The 19801-nt window shown below is 37.9% G+C and overlaps 1 protein-coding gene across 1 annotated transcript; it reads left to right on the forward strand.

Moving 5' to 3' along the window:
- The first annotated feature begins 1610 nt into the window (after nt 1-1610).
- Nucleotides 1611-10984, forward strand: LOC100592026 (RP1 axonemal microtubule associated). The gene is given in 8 exon segments (XM_030805781.1): nt 1611-2225; nt 2762-2933; nt 5313-5579; nt 5582-6673; nt 6676-7131; nt 7134-8349; nt 8351-8451; nt 8454-10984. Coding segments are annotated over 8 exon segments (6450 nt in total).
- The last annotated feature ends 8817 nt before the right edge of the window (nt 10985-19801 follow it).

Raw genomic sequence — 19801 nt, forward strand, 5'->3', positions numbered from 1 at the left:
ACAATGATAAACATGCCTTTTTCCATCTCTGTATTACCAATGACATTAATTTTGTTTGTTCAATTTGTCTTCAAGGCTGCAGGACTTTCTTACTGTGTCAAAAGACACTAATAATTAAAATGATTTCAAACAATAGAAAACAGCCACAAATGAAAACAAGGCCAGAACCAGATAAATCCTTCCACATGCTGCTCATTTTTCAGTCAAACTCCAGTTTCACTGAGAAGTGGAAAAGGAAAACCTTAGTGCTTTGCTGAAAATTACTCTTCTTGAATTCTCTCCTGAAGGTTTAACTTTAGAACTGCTAGTGGGACTAGTAACCAGACTGCAACAGTTTTAGCAGCCCACAGCAATGGTGTCATTCATTTAAAGAACACTTTTGCTTAGTGCAGTGTTTCCCAAAGTAAGATAAGTGGTGTGTGAGATGATTTGCCTGCATTTTATCCAATATGCAGTGGAAACATCTGATAGTATCTTAAGATGGCTCTTACTTAAGGTTCTATGTGATACATTCCTCCTAGAACTTAATGTCAAGTACATTTTCCTCCAGACAATTTGAACTTTAAAAACATTTCCTGTTTCTCCCATATTTCCTTATTGTCAGGATATGAAGGACTAAATTGATGAACTGCAAAACTCTCTTACTTTTCTCAGTGGATGGTTTCTGATTTGTGTCTGTTGTTTTTTTAAATTCTGCAATAATACCTGCTAATTTTAAAGGTTCACAAAGTTTAGCAATGTATAAAAAACACGAATATTATCCAGAATTCTGCAATCCAGAGATAACCACCATCAACACTGGGTTGTATATATTTCTGGACTTTTCCCCAATTCATATAACTCAGTCATGTGCCACAAAACACTACTTTGGTCAATGGCGGACTACCTATATGATGGTGGCCCCACAAGACTGTAATACCATATTTTGACTATACCTTTTCTATGTTTAGATATGTTTAGATACACAAATTACCACTGTGTTACAATGCCCTACGGTATTCAAACAGTAACATGCTGTACAGATTTATAGCCTAGGAGGAATAGGTTATTCCCTAAAGCCTGGGTGTGTAGTAGGCTATACCATCTGTTTGTGTAAGTACACTCTATGATGTTGACACAATGATAAAATCACCTAACAATGCATTTCTCAGAACTTATCCTCATTGTTAAGCAATGTGACTGTACGTATGCATTTAAATCAGTAGCACAGAATGTTTTGCAAACTGAATTTTTTCACTTAGTAATATGTCATGATCATCTTTCTATGCCAAAAGATATATAAGGTCATGTTTAATGGTTGCATAGTTTTCCACTGCACGGGTGTATATGTGATAATTTATCTAGGCCCTTATTCGTGTGTTTAGGTTGTTTTAGGATACTTAAATTATAAATATCCTTATTTAACAGTTTATCTCTTTTATTATAAGTTCCTTAAAATTGTCCTTCAAAATTGATAGGTATAATGAATGAATAAACGAATGAAAGAATAAACTTCTAGGAATATCCTGGATGTCTGCAGCTATATTTAGCATGCATTAGTATTACCATGTATTTGCTATGGTGCTGTGATTCTGGAGATAATTTTCTTTCTTCTCTAGGTCTCAGCCAAAATGAATGATACCCCTTCTACTGGTTTTTCCATCATTCATCCTACTTCGTCTGAAGGTCAAGTTCCACCCCCTCGCCATTTGAGCCTCACTCATCCTGTTGTGGCCAAGCGGATCAGTTTCTACAAGAGCGGAGACCCCCAATTCGGAGGGGTCAGGGTGGTGGTCAACCCTCGCTCTTTTAAGTCCTTTGATGCTCTGCTGGATAACTTGTCCAGGAAGGTGCCCCTACCTTTTGGAGTGAGGAACATCAGCCCCCCTCGGGGCAGGCACAGCATCACGCGCCTGGAGGAGCTGGAGGACGGCGAGTCGTACCTATGTTCCCACGGCAGGAAGGTGCAGCCTGTAGACCTGGACAAAGCCCGTCGGCGCCCGCGGCCCTGGCTCAGCAGCCGGGCGATCAGCGCACATGCGCAGTCCCACCCTGTCGCCGTCGCTGCCCCCAGCATGCTCCGCGCTCCACGGGGCCTGGTGGTCTTCAGGAATGGCGACCCGAAGACGAGGCGCGCGGTTCTTCTGAGCAGGGGGGTCACCCAGAGCTTCGAGGCATTTCTACAGCACCTGACAGAGGTCATGCAGCGCCCGGTGGTCAAGCTGTATGCTACGGACGGAAGCAGGGTGAGCGTTCTGGGGGCTCCTCGAGCCTGACCTCATTTTGAGCACCCTACTAATTGGATTCGTGTGGGATGTGAATGGTGGCCCCCGGGAAGGAAGTCTTCCTTCCTCCCTGCCTGTGTATGTGAGTGTGTGCGCGCCGATGCTGCCATTGTTCCTTTGTCAGAATCTGACTGGAATCTCATCTTTTCCCTCACGCTACCTACCCCTTTCTGTCTTCCCTGAGCCCCGAGTTATATAATGTTTTCACATGGAATCCAATCTTGATAATATTTTTTGGAAAGGAGTGACAAAGAGTAGTATTTTCATACAGGAAGCATTTTCCTGGGATCCCTGCTGGGACGTAACTGACTCCCCCACCCAACCTTGACATTTGGTATTTCTACTTATTTTGTATACACCATTGGTGCCTAAGAAAGTGCTCAGTGATGATGTCTTTCAAGCCTAGGAGGTTGTTGATTTGATTCAAGCAAAGTTATAAAATTACCACTTAGTATAAAATGTGCTTATCTCAGGATAATGACTCTGGCCTCTTTTAGGTTCCCAGCCTCCAGGCAGTGATCCTGAGCTCTGGAGCTGTGGTGGCAGCAGGAAAGGAGCCATTTAAACCAGGAAATTATGACATCCAAAAATACTTGCTTCCTGCTAGATTACCAGGGATCTCTCAGCGTGTGTACCCCAAGGGAAATGCAAAGTCAGAAAGCAGAAAGAGTAAGTCACTTATTAATATATAGCCCATATTTTTAGCCCTGAGATTTTTTTTGCCTCAACGACAGCAAAAATCCATGCTTAAATGACCAGTTTTCTTTCACCACAGAAACGAAAATGAGAGGATTTAAAAACATTTTAAACTGAAATTGGCTATATTTATAGTTGGAAAGAGTCATAGAGATTATCTATTTTTTAGACTTTTCCAAATCAATGATATGCCTGTTTAAATTGATGATGTGTACTTTTTTGCATAAAATACCTAGTTAAAAAAATAAAAATGCCAGCATTTCTTGCTTTAGAGTGGAATCTGTGTAAGTCTCTTCTCTGGTAGTTGCAGAGTTTTCTCTAAATAGTACCATGCAGCATCCATAGCTGACCTCAGCAGGTTAGCAGAATGACCGTATTTTTTCAAATCTACGTTATGTGCTCTGCCTTCTGAAGTTATTCCTATAAAAATCACAGGTTCTTAGATCCACATTTTATTTATTAAATAAAAGGTTCATGCAGTCAATTCATGCTGGTTAACGATAATGTAGGTTGATAATTCTGTAGGATCTGCTGTGTAGCATTATCCTTTGGTTAGGGGAGGAAGAGGGCCTCTTCAGGCCCAGGGATGTGGGATAAGCTGTAAATTGCCTATATAGCAATTTACGTTAGCAATGATGAGCTAATCTTATTATTCATTGTACTCAGTATTTCCAGGGAAGACAAGCTCTTTGCTAGAGTACTGATTGTTTTTTATATTTAAATTTGTTTTTATTCTCTTTAGACTTGGATAATATGTATTTTAAATAATATTAATCTCTCTACTCACTGCTAATGTGGGTGAAAGTAATCCATTGTTGTTTAATGATTTCATGGATATATTCAACAGATAATTATTAATGCTTCTATTTTGTAAGCGTTAGGTTGCCACATATACGTTATAAATATGGTAGTGCTATTTCACGTTTGTCATTTTACTAAAATGATTTTATTATCTTATGTCTGATACAGGTTGCCGAGTATGGTTTTTGATGACTGCAGGGAATCTGAGGGCTTTGTTAAGTTTTCTTAAAAAATTTGAGACACTTTGATTTACAATTTAAGTAAAAGCATATCAAAAATAAGAAAAAATATTTCTAGGTTTATACTCTACAACATTAAAGGGGCTTACCTGATGGCAAGTATGTGCAAATCTATATAGATTTGCTAACAGGAATTTTTTTTTTCTTTTTGAGATGGGGTCTTGCTATGTTACCCAGGCTGTTTATGATGGGCTCAAGTGATCACCCGCCTCAGCCTCCCAAAGTGCTAGAATTACAGATGTGAGCCATTGCGCCCAGCCCAGGCATTTTGATTGAATTTGAGAAGCAAGAGTGCCAAGATTAATGCTGAAGATACACATTAAAAAGACAACTGATATCTGGACTTATGTCTATCTCTGTTCTCTCTTGTGCCCTATATTAAGTCAGCTGCAACGATTATACAAAGTGCATGCTAAATTAGTAATTAGTACTTGATTAATTCAGTCTTAATTATAAAAATGTTTCTGCTTTCATAAAGCTATGGATACCTCTTTTGATGTGTAGGTGGGAAGATGAATACCATCATAAATTGTTGCTTGCCTTGTTTGAATAGGTAAGTGGTACTTGGTTAGACTCCAGTTTCAGTATTGGTAAAACAATGAAATGAAAACCCACAAAAACTTTTATCTTTGGTAGAATTCTTAGCAGTTTTTACTTTATACATTTTTTAAATTAAAATTACCTTATTAAACTTGTTAAAATTCTCTGAACCTCCTCATTGAAGTTGAAGTAGAATTAGAGATCTCTTCTAAAGAGTGGTTTGAAGAAATGTACCACTGTTACAGTAGGTTTTCTCAAATAACTATTGGGAAAATACATAGGCTGAGTGTGGTGGCTCACGCCTGTAATCCCAGCACTTTGGGAGGCCGAGGCGGGCGGATCACGAGGTCAGGAGATCGAGACCATCCTGGCCAACATGGTGAAAACCCATCTCTACTAAAAATACAAAACAATTAGCTGGGCATGGTGGTGCGGGCCTGTAGTCCCAGCTATTCGGGACGCTGAAGCAGGAGAACTGCTTGCACCCTGGAGGTGGAGGTAGCAGTGAGCCCAGATCATGCCACTGCACTCCAGTCTGGCGACAGAACAAGACTCTGTCTCAGAAAAAAAAAAAAAAAAAGAAAAAGAAAAAAATACATAGAGCTCAGAAACGTATCAGTAACATTTTACTATGAAATACAGAAAATATGCTACTTTTCATACTAATCATTTCTCCTTTTCTCTTTTTTCTTTGCTGCCTCTTCCTTTGGATATTTCTAACTTCCTTTGGATATTTTGATGTGGGCACCTTTTACTCTTAAAATCTTTAAAGTAAGCACACATATGTCTTCAAGCTCAAGGTCCCAGATTTATTCTGTTTCTTCTGAGAAAACACATAATAATGATTGTTACTTAGACTATTCTTTTGTTCCTGAAAATTACTTGGCCTTAGAAAAGAATGATTCTCAGAATTTACCAATATATCCTTCTGAAGATGATATTGAGAAATCAATTATTTTTAATCTAGATGGCACTATGAGAGTTGAGATGAAAGTTCGATTCAGAATAAAAGAGGAAGAAACCATAAAATGGACAACTACTGTAGTAAAACTGGTCCTTCTAATAATGATGAAAAGAGTGAGATGAGTTTTCCAGGAAGAACAGAAAGTCGATCATCTGGTTTAAAGCTTGCAGCATGTTCGTTCTCTGCAGATGTGTCACCTATGGAGCGAAGCAGTAATCAAGAGGGCAGTTTGGCAGAGGAGATAAACATTCAAATGACAGATCAAGTGGCTGAAACCTGCAGTTCTGCTAGTTGGGAGAATGCTACTGTGGACACAGATATCATCCAGGGAACTCAAGACCAAGCAAAGCATCATTTTTATAGGCCCCCTACACCTGGACTAAGAAGAGTGAGACAAAAGAAATCTGTGATAGGCAGTGTGACCTTAGTATCTGAAACCGAGGTTCAAGAGAAAATGATTGGACAGTTTTCCTATAGTGAAGAAAGGGAAAGTGGGGAAAACAAGTCTGAGTATCACATGTTTACACATTCTTGCAGTAAAATGTCATCAGTATCTAACAAACCAGTACTTGTTCAGATCAATAACAATGATCAAATGGAGGAGTCATCGTTAGAAAGAAAAAAGGAAAACAGTCTGCTTAAGTCAAGTGCAATAAGTGCTGGTGTTATAGAAATTACAAGTCAGAAAATGTTAGAGATGTCACATAATAATGGTTTGCCATTAACTATATCAAATAACTCAATTGTGGAGGAAGATGTAGTTGATTGTGTGGTATTGGACAACAAAACTGGTATCAAGAACTTCAAAACTTATGGTAACACCAATGATAGGTTCAGTCCTATTTCAGCAGATGCAACCCATTTTTCAAGTAATAACTCTGGAACTGACAAAAATATTTCTGAGGCTCCATCTTCAGAAGCATCCTCTAATGTCACTGCAATAATTGACAGACTAATTAATGAATTTGCTCAGTGTGGTTTAACAAAACTTCCAAAAAATGAAAAGAAGATTTTGTCATCTGTTACCAGCAAAAAGAAGAAAAAATCTTGACAGCAAGCAATAAATTCCAGGTATCAAGATGGACAGCTTGCAACCAAAGGAATTCTTAATAAGAATGAGAGAATAAACACAAAAGGTAGAATTACAAAGGAAATGATAGTGCAAGATTCAATAGTCCTCTTAAAGGAGGGATACTTTGTGAGGAAGACCTCCGGACAAGTGATACTGTAATTGAATCAAATACTTTTTGTTCCAAAAGTAATCTCAATTCCACGATTTCCAAGAATTTCCATAGAAATAAATTAAATACTACTCAAAATTCCAAGGTTCAAGGACTTTTAACCAAAAGAAAATCTAGATCACTAAATAAAATAAGCTTAGGAGCACCTAAAAAAAGAGAAATTGGTCAAAGAGATAAAGTGTTTCCTCACAATGAATCTAAATATTGCAAAAGTACTTTTGAAAATAAAAGTTTATTTCATGTATTTAACATCCTTGAGCAAAAACCCAAAGATTTTTATGCACCGCCATCTCAAGCAGAAGTGGCATCTGGGTATTTGAGAGGAATGGCAAAGAAGAGTTTAGTTTCAAAAGTTACTGATTCACACATAACTTTAAAAAGCCAGAAAAAAAAGGGGATAAATTGAAAGCAAGTGCTATTTTAAGTAAACAACATGCTACAACCAGGGCAAATTCTTTAGCTTCTTTGAAAAAACCTGATTTTCCTGAGGATATTGCTCATCATTCAATTCAAAATTATATACAGAGTTGGTTGCAAAACATAAATCCATATCCAACTTTAAAGCCTATAAAATCAGCTCCGGTATGTAGAAATGAAATGAATGTGGTAAATTGTAGCAATAATAGTTTTTCAGGGAATGATCCCTATACAAGTTCTGGAAAAATAAGTAATTTTGTTATGGAAAGTAATAAGCACATAACTAAAATTGCCAGTTTGACAGGAGATAATCTATGTAAAGAGGGAAATAAGTCTTTTATTGCCAATGACACTGGTGAAGATCTCCATGAGACACAGGTTGGATCTCTGAATGATGCTTATTTGGTTCCCTTGCATGAATATTGTACTTTGTCACAGTCAGCTATTAATGATCATAATACTAAAAGTCATATAGCTGCTGAAAAATCGGGACCAGATAAAAAACTTGTTTACGAGGAAATAAACCTAGCTAGAAAAAGGCAAAGTGTAGAGGTTGCCATTCAAGTAGATCCTATAGAAGAGGAAACTCCAAAAGACCTCTTACCAGTCCTGATGCTTCACCAATTGCAAGCTTCAGTTCCTGGTATTCACAAGACTCAGAATGGAGTTGTTCAAATGCCAGGTTCACTTGCAGATGTTCCCTTTCATTCTGCAATATGTAATTCATCCACTAATCTCCTTCTAGCTTGGCTCTTGGTGCTAAACCTAAAGGGAAGTATGAATAGCTTCTGTCAAGTTGATGCTCACAAGGCTACCAACAAATCTTCAGAAACACTTGCATTATTGGAGATTCTAAAGCACATAGCTATCACAGAGGAAGCTGATGACTTGAAAGCTGCTGTTGCCAATTTAGTGGAGTCAATTACAAGCCACTTTGGACTCAGTGAGAAAGAACAAGACATGGTTCCAATAGATCTTTCTGCAAATTGTTCCACAGTCAACATTCAGAGTGTTCCTAAGTACAGTGAAAATGAAAGAACACAAGGAATCTCCTCTTTGGATGGAGGTTGCTCTGCCAGTGAGGCATGTGCCCCTGAAGTCTGTGTTTTGGAAGTGACTTGCTCTCCATGTGAGATGTGCACTGTAAATAAGGCTTATCCTCCAAAAGAGACATGTAACCTCAGTGACTTTTTTTCCTAGTGATGGTTATGGTGTGGATCAGACTTCTATGATTAAGGCTTGTTTCCTAGGAGAGATCTGTTCACTTACTGATACTGTGTTTTCTGATAAGCTTGTGCTCAAAAGGAGAACCATATCTATGAGGGAGCTTGACCAATTGATGAGACCTACGTTCCTGTCAATGTCTGCAATACCATTGACTTTTTAAACTCCAAAGAAAACACATATACTGATAACTTGGAATCAACTGAAGAGTTAGAAAGAGGTGATGACATTCAGAAAGATCTAAATATTTTGACAGACCCTGAATATAAAAATGGCTTTAATACATTGGTGTCACATCAAAATGTCAGTAATTTAAGCTCCTGTGGCCTTTGCCTAAGTGAAAAAGAAGCAGAACTTGATAAGAAACATAGTTCTCTACATGATTTTGAAAATTGTTCACTAAGGAAGTTTCAGGATGAAAATGCATATACTTCATTTGATATGGAAGAACCAAGGACTTCTGAAGAACCAGGCTCAATAACCAACAGCATGACATCAAGTGAAAGAAACATTTCAGAATTGGAATCTTTTGAAGACTTAGAAAACCATGACACTGATATCTTTAATACAGTGGTTAATGGAGGAGAGCAAGCCACTGAAGAATTAATCCAAGAAGACGTAGAGGCTAGTAAAACTTTAGAATTGATAGACATCTCTAGTAAGAATATTATGGAAGAAAAAAGAAAGAATGGTATAATTTATGAAATAATCAGTAAGAGGCTGGCAACACCACCATCTTTAGTTTTTTGCTATGATTCTAAGTAAAATAGTGAAAAGGAGACCAATGAAGGAGAAACTAAGATGGTAAAAATGATGGTGAAAAACATGGAAACTGGAAGTTATTCAGAGTCCTCTCCTGATTTAAAAAAATGCATCAAAAGTCCAGTGACTTCTGATTGGTCAGACTGTCGGCCCGACAGTGACAGTGAGCAGCCATATAAAACATCCCGTGATGATCCCAATGACAGTGGCGAACTTACCCAAGAGAAAGAATACAACATAGGATTTGTTAAAAGGGCAATAGAAAAACTTTACGGTAAAGCAGATATTATCAAACCATCTTTTTTTCCTGGCTGTACCCGCAAGTCTCAGGTTTGTCCTTATAATTCTGTGGAATTTCAGTGTTCCAGGAAAGCAACTCTTTATGATTCTGAAGGGCAGTCATTTGGCTCTTCTGAGCAGGTATCTAGTAGTTCACCTATGTTGCAGGAATTCCAGGAAGAAAGACAAGATAAGTGTGATGTTAGTGGTGCGAGGGACAATTATTATAGGGGTGACATGTTAGAACCTGGTACAAAACAAAATGATCATAGCAGAATCCTCACAGACATAGAGGAAGGAGTACTGATTGACAAAGGCAAATGGCTTCTGAAAGAAAATCATTTGCTAAGGATGTCATCTGAAAATCCTGGCATGTGTGGCAATGCAGACACCACATCAGTAGACACCCTACTTGATAATAACAGCAGTGAGGTACCATATTCACATTTTGGTAATTTGGCCCCAAGCCCAACCATGGATGAACTCTCCTCTTCAGAACTCGAGGAACTGACTCAACCCCTTGAACTAAAATGCAATTACTTTAACATGCCTCATGGCAGTGACTCAGAACCTTTTCATGAGGATTGGCTGGATGTTCACAATGAAACCTGTGCCAAGGAAAGAATAGCAAATCACCATACAGAGAAGGGTAATCATCAGTCAGAAAGCGTATGCACATCTGTCACCCATTCCTTTATTTCTGCTGGTAACAAAGTCTACCCTGTCTCTGATGATGCTATTAAAAACCAACCATTGCCTGGCAGTAACATGATTCATAGTATACTTCAGGAAGCTGACTCTTTGGATAAACTGTATGCTCTTTGTGGTCAACATTGCCCAATACTAACTGTTATTATCCAACCCATGAATGAGGAAGACCGAGGATTTGCATATCACAAAGAATCTGATATTGAAAATTTCTTGGGTTTTTATTTATGGATGAAAATACACCCATATTTACTTCAGACAGACAAAAATGTGTTCAGGGAAGAGAACAATAAAGCAAGTATGAGACAAAATCTTATTGATAATGCCATTGGTGATATATTTGATCAGTTTTATTTCAATAACACATTTGACTTGATGGGTAAAAGAAGAAAACAAAAAAGAATTAACTTCTTGGGGTTAGAGGAAGAAGGTAATTTAAAGAAATTTCAACTGGATTTGAAGGAAAGGTTTTGTATGAATTTCTTGTACACATCATTGTTAGTTGTGGGTAATATGAATTCAAATACACAAGACCTCAGCAATCAGACAAATGAAATCTTTAAAGCAGTCGATGAGAATAACAACTTATTAAATAACAGATTCCAGGGCTCAAGAACAAATCTCAACCAAGTAGTAAGAGAAAATATCAACTGTCATTACTTCTTTGAAATGCTTGGTCAAGTTTGCCTCTTAGATATTTGCCAAGTTGAGACCTCCTTAAATATTAGCAACAGAAATATTTTAGAAGAACTTTGTATGTTTGAGGGTGAAAATCTTTTCATTTGGGAAGAGGAAGACATATTAAATTTAACTGATCTTGAAAGCAGTAGAGAACAAGAAGATTTATAATTTCAATATCAGCACAGTCATTCTTTGTCAATTCATTTTTTCCCATAATGAGATGAAGCACATGTGACGAATATAGACTAGATAACCTCTAAGAATTTTCCGCTTCTTCAAAATGAACTTACTCTAGAAAGCTTACCCTTGGATAACCAGTTTGACTCTCATAATTTCTCTGTTCTTTGTTTTTCCAACAATTACAGACTCAGGTTCTCTTATTTTGGAAGTTTCTATCCGGTTTTGTTCTGAAATTACATGGTTTTTATTTTTTGGTATCTATGATTTTTTTTGCTCAGGGCGTCAAAATGGTGCTAAGAACAAGAATTATATCCTTTTTAAAAAAATGTCGTTAGTTTGGTGTAAAATGTATATTGACTGTATTGGTGAATAAATTGAATAGACATAACCTCAAAGTACTTCACTTATTCTTTTTAACTACTGATTTGATAAAAAGTATGATTATAAGATATCCACAACAATCTCATAGTTTCTTGTGCCAAATGTGTTGAGTCCAGTTCCTCAGAATATCCAGTGAAATTGCAAGCATTTCGATGGGACAGGATTTAGTGTTTTTCTAATAGACTAGACTATCAAGTATCAATTGGTTTGAATGATTGTGGTGTATTTCCCAGGAGTTAACCAGAAAGCTTTTAAGATTCCTTCCACTGCATGACCATATGATGGTATAGAAACAAGTCTTAGAAAACTTGGAAATCTATGCCTCTTGTCTACAACTGACTCAAATTAGAATGATCAGTATTTTTAGAGCCACACATGGAGATGCTAAAATAACATAAATTTGGCATTGAGGAACAAAAGGTAATTAAATTAATTACATCAAGAATAATGTTGGTGTCAGTTCAGCATGAGTCATAAATTTGTAAAAATTATGAATTGCTACTTCATCAGCTGGAGACTACTTCTAAGTAGAATATGCTTTTTAAAAAACATTAAGTGATGTTTTCTTTTAATGAAAATATGGAAGTTATAATGTTATGTAAGTTTCTGTAGTAAGCAATGAGAAATTATAGTGAATGAAAGGGCACAAAGTTTTGGAGAAAAAATAGAAAGGAGAAAATAATTTACATTAATTTTGTGCCTACTGTGTACCAGGGACTGTGGTACACCTGCAGGCTTTTTGTGTGTAATTCTTCCTCATAAAGGCACTGTGAATGTGGCTTTATTACTCCCCCTGCATTTTTTTTTTAATAGAGAAGTTAGGAGCAAAAGGTGAAGGACTTTCATGAATGGTTTACAGTAGGGTATCATGCCAGGATTTGAACCTAGTTCTTTGTGCTTGAAAATCAATAGTCTTTTTACTACCTTTTTTTTTTTTTTTTTTTTAAAGCTGATTCTCAGTATGTTTCCCAGGCTGGTTTTGAACTCCTGGGCTCAAATGATCCTCCATCCTCAGCTTCTCAAGTAGGTGGGACTACAGGTACATGCCACTGCGCTGGGCTTACTACATTTTTATCATTGTTTTCATGTGAGGAAGAAGGGATAAGATTTTTTTTTTTTTTTTTTTGAGACAGAGTTTCGCTCTTGTCGCCCAGGCTGGAGTGCAATGGAGCGATCTTGGCTCACCGCAACCCCCGCCTCCTGGGTTCAAGTGATTCTCCTGCCTCAGCCTCCCAAGTAGCTGGGATTACAGGCATGCACCACCACACCTGGCTAATTTTTGTATTTTTAGTAGCGACGGGGTTTCTCCATGTTGGTTAGGCTGTTCTTGAACTCCCAACCTCAGGTGATCTGCCCACCTCGGCCTCCCAAAGTGCTGGGATTACAGGTGTGAGCCACTGCGCCCAGCCAGGGATAAGATTTTTTTTAAGAATTACCACTCATTCTCTAGTGCAGGGAGACAAGGAAAGAATTTTTCTTTTTAATTTGGAAGGTGTGAAATATAGATATACCCAAGAAGATTGAGGAAATCACTTATAAAAACCAGGAGGTTTCAAGAAATATGGCATGCAGTATGTAGTTTTTGGCAATACTATTACACCAAACAGTGTCCTTTGTGCATAATAATTGGGAGAAGCTGGAGTGACAACCATGAATTACTAATGCATGACTGTGTAACATACTTCTGCTTTAAACATACTTCTTTAAAATGAACGTGTTCACATGCATTGATTTCTGAGATCTTGGGCCACATCTTATTCACAGAGCTAGCTTCGTACTTGGGACATGGTAAGTACCTAATAAATGTGTGTTAAATGGATAAGAAGTGCTTTTGAAGGCATTTAATTTTTCTTTACCTCTTACTAATTTCAGATCCATACATGTAGAAGGATGTGCAAATATGCTGAAGGATAGAACTCAGTTTTTTGTATTTTTTTTAGTTTTTTAATATTTTATGAAAGCAGTATTTTACTTATCCTTAAAATGTCTGTAAAGATGATTTTTTCTTTTAAACATTCAAAGCATGTTTTTATTTTTACAAGATTTATATTTAAAAAATCTTGTCACACTGCGAAATTTACAAAAGTAAGTGAAACTTTAGAGGAAATGTAAGAATATTATAGAGACCTAGCTTTTGCTTTACAGATGAAGTACCTGAAGGGCTGAGTATGGAAGTGTAGCCTCCCTTACTCAGGGGAAGATATGTAGAATTCAGTCTCTGGTCCCAAGGTGGAGTGGTGAAATTATTGTGTTTTGCCCACCAGATGGCAGCTGTGCTATGCGCTGCCAGAAGTTCAGGCACTCTGAGAGGCTTGCATGGATAAAGGCAATGCTTTAAGCATTGGGGCAGTCTCTGAGCTTCCTGCTTCTGCTTCAAAGAAAGCTGAATGCCCAACTGTGCAGGCATCTCCCAAATATTAAACCCAGAAGAAGTAGCAGTGTTCAGAATTAAAATAAATATACTATTAGTATATTTAGTAGCAAGGAGCAGAAGTTCAAAAGTAGAGGCACTCAAAAATGCCAGCTGTCAAGTATCATCAGAGTTGATTCCAAGGAAAGCCCAATTTGGGGACGATGGGACCCACCAAAATTCCCTAGTTCAAGTTGAAACTAAGTTAATGAGCCATTGGCTCAGTGGATAGGGGTAATTTTTACATGACACTTTCAAATATTATAATGTAACTTTTCAGTGACACAAAACATACCTCATTTTTCAGAGTGTAAACTGAGGTATTGAAACTACATTCCATATTTGTGGCACTCAAAGTCCTTATGAGGAGCTACCTTATAAGGTGGTTGTTAGAGGATCACTAGAGAAAATACTTGTAAAACTCTTAGCAGAGAGGTTGGCACACAGTGTTAAACATGTTTTAGCTATTTTTCTTTAAAAAGCCATTAGTGTTAATATGCTTGATATGCTTTTCAAAGTCGGTGTTCTTCTGACCAAGATGTATTTTAGCTTTATTATGTGCATATATATATATGAAATGTAATATTTTCAACATTTAGTCATACAGCCCTTTACAAAAGTGAAGGTGACTAACAGTTTGAGCCCCTGCTTGGTGCCAAATATTGGGCTAAGTTCTTTATGTGTGTTATCTTCGTCCTCACAAGAACCCTCTCGATGGATAATAGTATCTTTAATGTAGCAGGAAGGGGACTAAAACTCACAGAGGCTAGTAAAGAAGCGCTTTTACTTTAATATCTGTATTTGATCTTCATAAAAAGTCCTGAGTTTTGTGGTTTGATACTCCATGTACAGATCTACCCTGAAAACAAAATGACTTTCTATTCCCTGTTTATTGAAGTTAAGAAGGATTCCATAACTACCCAGGGTTCTTTTAATCCAAAGTACTTAGCGTTTTTCCTACTATTCTACTCTCTTGTCCATTAAGGTATTAAAGGATAATTGTTTTTAAAAAGCAAAATCATGAATTCTATATAGATATAACATGACCATGTGCCAAAGATTACAAATTACGTAGGGAATTATTAACATATACAATAGGCTGAAGGAAGAATTTAAAGTATCACTAAAAATAAGCAATAAGAAATGCTGAAATGAATTTGGGTCTGTCCAGGACAAAAATTACATTCCCTGGACACAACCAATTTATATTTCTATGGAAAAGAATAGTTTGCATTATCTATGTTTTTACAATTTGCAGGATTATCAGATAATTTAAAGATAATGAAAAAACAGAGATAACCCCAAGAGGGCTTGACAAGGCACTTAGTAATTTCTTTTTTGTCCATTTCAGGGTATTTCACAGTTTTTTTCCTAAAAGGGTTTATCTTCCAGTGACTTAAGTGCTAATTTATTAAGGGAATGTTCCCAAGTCAGCAAAGAATGTATGACCGAAAAGCTTTTGAAAATTAAGCAACAAAACAGCAAACCTTCAATAAGAGACAAGTACTATGTTTGATGGTTTAGAGAAGGTATGTTCATCTTGTTCTAGACAAAAATTAGTAAACAATTCCCATCATGGGCTTTAGATGTAATATACAATGGGCTGGGCGCAGTGGCTCACGCCTGTAATCCCAGCACTTTGGGAGGCCGAGGCGGGCGGATCAGGAGATCGAGACCATCCTGGCAAACACGATGAAACCCCGTCTCTACTAAAAATACAAAAAAATTAGCCAGGTGTGGTGGCGGGTGCCTGTAGTCCCAGCTACTTGGGAGGCTGAGGCAGGAGAATGGCATGAACTCAGGAGGCGGAACTTGCAGCGAGCTGAGATCACACCACTGCACTCCAGCCTGGGCAACAGAGCGAGACTACATCTCAAAAAAAAAAAAAAAAAAAGATGTAATATACAATGATTATTTTTTAACAATGGGAATTCTTTCTAAAGGATGTACACATGAGCCTTTTCTCTATGCATAGATATTTCATATATTAATGTTTACTTTTTGATTCATACACAGATTATCATAACAATCAGTAACAGCAAGAACAAAAAACAAAGGGCAATGGAGTAAAAATCATTTAGATGCTTTTCCTCTTGAGAATAGTTCTTTTATTCTATAACACTAATGTTGCTAAATGGCTGCAGTCTACAGACTACTACCTACGTAAGACTGCTTAAGGCTCAGGTGAATCAATACAACCAAGTAAATTAAGATAGGATGGTGGGTTCATGGGAAAACATGACTTGCACATCACAGGAATTCATTATATTGAGAGTGAAAGTGGTTAGTGAGAAATGGGTGATACGAAGCTAAATACTATATTTATGTTCATATATATTAATATTCATTATATATTTATAAGTTTGTTTAACGTAGTTGCTGCCTCAGCGTCCATTTTTAGCCCTGACATAATATTTGAAATTTAGTCTTACTTTGTCACCTTTGGCTTAGTTAAAACCTTACTTTCCTGTGTAGTTGTTTGCCATGTGGCCTACTTGTTCCTCCTTTCTTTGACCCCAAAGCCAACACACCCCACAGCTATTGAACATGATAAAATGTAATGGTCAACACCAGAGTCACGTAAATAGGTTCACTGCTTCAGGAGGGAAGAGGGGAACTTATTTCTTTAAATTAGCCCATCTACAACCCCCACAAGAAAGCCTAAGGGATAATGCCCACAGACCTTAATAAAGGCATACACAGTCCCAGAGATTTCCCCCTCCCTCTCTCCCAACCGTTCTCTCTCCCAATCTCCCTTCTTCCCTTTCTCCCTCTTCCTCTCCTTCCCACCGACCCCTTGCTGATTGAGCTCCCTGCTGCCTCTTTCTGTTGGCACTGCTAACCTTTCTGGGAACTGTGAATAATAAAAACTTACGTTTCATGCATTTTCGTTTCACTTCATTGTGTCTCATTTGGCATAGACAGTCTTAACATAGCCTTCTTTTTGGTCAGAGCTATCTTAGAGAGTGGCTGTCTTGACAGGAATAATCTGGATACAGGTCAGGCAAGACCCACAAGAGTGTCTGCCTATAAAAACAGTTTCTTGTGAGAGGGACACCTAGTCATGGGTCAGACACTTAAGCAGTAGGCATCCTTCAGGATAAAGAGGCATCCCATGGAAGGTGCACTGTCAACATCCACAACCAAATCCTTTGAATTTCTGGCTAGGGCAAGGCTGGAGCTTATGGCCACTCTCAAGAAAAACCTCAAGACCAAATTAGAAAGAAACCATCATACAAATCACAACACTTGGCTGGGCCTGGTGGCTCATGCCTGTAATCCCAGCACTTTGGGAGGCCGAGGCATATGGATCACCTGAGGTCAGGAGTTCGAGACTAGCCTGGCCAACATGGTGAAACCTTTCTTTACTAAAAATATAAAAACTGGCTGGGCCTGGTCGTGGGTGCCTGTAATCCTAGCTACTCAGGAGCCTGAGGCAGGAGAGTCTCTTGAACCCGGTAGGTGGAAGTAGCAGCGAGCTGAGATCACACCACTGTACCCCAGCCTGGGCGGCAAGAGCAAAACTCCCTCTCAAAAAACAAAAACGAAAAACACACTTGCATACATATGTATCCCATTTATTCTCGTGGATGTGGTATAGAGAATCCAAAAGAATAATTTCATGTCATTTAAATGACATTGGAGTTTGTTTTAGACATATATTTCAATGTAGGCCTGTTAGTGGAAATTCTCAGTCAAAAAGCCATTAAATGAAGAATAACTGGGACCAAGAGAAGGTTCTCTAGATTTGTTATTTTATGCTTTTGCTTACTTTCTTCCTGTCCACCTATTAGTTTGCACCAATCTGCACAATGGGCTCTGTCCTGTCACCCTGCCAGGAGGCATGGTGTAGTATAGCATTATGGAGATTGTCTGCTGCTCTTCCTTCAGGAGGTTGATGTCGAGGTTAGCCTTGGATTGCCCTGTTTGGTATCCTGCTAGGAATTTGTAGATCTAATCTGGATCAACAAATAGAGTCTCATGAAATTTCTGGTTGTCATGAAACGTCAAAGTATGTAGAGTGCTATGTAAGTCCTCCATAGGACTGATTGAACTCCTGGGTGGCCCTGAGTGGGTTAGGAAAGGGGTCCACAGTGAGTGTCTAGCTGGACAAGTCTCTGCATACAGCTGACCACCTAGTGTCTATAAGGCATTAAGAGCCAGAACCACACAGTAGACCTGCACTGGCAGGCTATCCAGCATAGAAGTTTTACTTTTTCAATGGTGAACCCTTCCATTTGCATTTTTATTTCTTATCAAAGTTATACATTTATAACTAGTTTTAATCAGAAGTGCAAGGCTCAAAATAAAAAACAGACAACTTTCTGACCCTGTACATAACCTAATTCCCACTCCAGAGTCTAGAAAATGTTTAACTGTTTTTCTGCTGTTTATTTCTGTATTTAGAGACATACTGCTTTTTTTTTCAATTTTAGATTTTGTCTATTGACATTTCACTTTCAGCCTCCCACCTCCTGTCTCTGCCAATATAATTTTTTAAATTAAATTACAGGGTTTTCATTAATAGCCATGTAATTATGTAAATATTTTCCTCAGCTGAGCCTTTTAGTATATCCTGACTACATTTTCTTTTTTGAACTATTTTTTGTTTTCCTTGGATTAAAAATGGACTATCATTTATTACTGAACTCTTCCCCAGGGCTGACTCTGTCAGCATAAAAGTGCATATCTATTCTATTTTTTTCCCTTGGGGACATTATTTTTCTTGAAGGCATTCCTTGGGGAAGTCCCTTCCCAACTCCTCTACCCACCTCCCTCCTCATCCGACATGAACTGCGTCAATCCAGGTCGGCTGTGCAGTTGTCATTCTGAGCTATCCCTCAGCAACATCCTGGGAATCTCCTTTTCCTCTCTATATTGGATGTCTTGTTTATTGAAATCTTAGTTTAGGCCTCAATTTAAGTGGAGAAAATTCTCTTATAGTTTATAATAAGGGGTGCATGGGAGTTTTTTTTTTTATTCTTGAATGTATGAAAATATCTTTTGGCAGGTGGATTGCCTGAGCTTGGGAGTTCGAGACCAGCCTGGGCAACACAGTGAAACCCTGTCTTTACTAAAATACAAAAGATTAGCCAGGCATGGTGGTGTGCACCTGTAATCTCAGCTACTTGGGAGGCCGAGACAGGAGAGTCTCTTGAACCCAGGAGGTGGAGGTTGCAGTGAGCCGAGATCGCGCCACTGTACTCCAGCCTGGGCGACAGTGTGAGACTCTGTCTCAAAAAAAAAAGCATATCTTTATTCTCACGTTTAATGGATAAAAATTATATGGCCTTATACATTAGAGGTAACTCAAACATTTTGAAAGCTTTAAAAATTTGTCTTTTATTTTCTAATCCTAACATGAAAAGTACTAAGCCATTCTCATTTCTGCTCCCATACATGTGACCCCTCTCCCCTTCCCAAAAGCTTTTAGGACCATCTGTTTATTCTGGTATTCTGAAATTTCACAATAATACACACTTGTATAGGGTTTGTTTGTTTGTTTTTGCTACACTAGGCATTCAGTACCCGTATCCTTTAGTTCTGGGAATTTGTTTTATATTATTTCTCTGATCTTTCCCTTCTGTTTTTTGTTCTTTCATTTTAAAATTTCTATTATGAATATTACCTGAGCTTGATGAACCTCTGCAATAATTCCTTAATTTTTAATTTCCTTCTCTCTCTCTCTCTCTCTCTCTGTCTGTCTCTCTCACCCTTTATTTGGGTATAATTTACATTTGATAAAATCTCCCCAATTTTAAGTGTCATGATTTAATGGGTTTTGACAAATATATGTATTCACATAATCACCACTGTAATAAGATAATGGAACATTTCCATCACCTAAAAAAGGACTTTTTATTTCCCTTTATAGCCAATCCCTTCTCCCCTTTGCCCAGCCCTTGGAAACCATGGATTCACTTTCTGTGGCTGTAGTGTTTTTTCTAGACTTTTATGCAAATGGAATCTTATGGTCTGGCATCTTTGATATCTGCTTCTTTTACTTAGCAAAA

The sequence above is a fragment of the Nomascus leucogenys genome, chromosome 24 (assembly GCF_006542625.1).
Source record: "Nomascus leucogenys isolate Asia chromosome 24, Asia_NLE_v1, whole genome shotgun sequence".
Lineage (NCBI taxonomy): Eukaryota > Metazoa > Chordata > Mammalia > Primates > Hylobatidae > Nomascus > Nomascus leucogenys.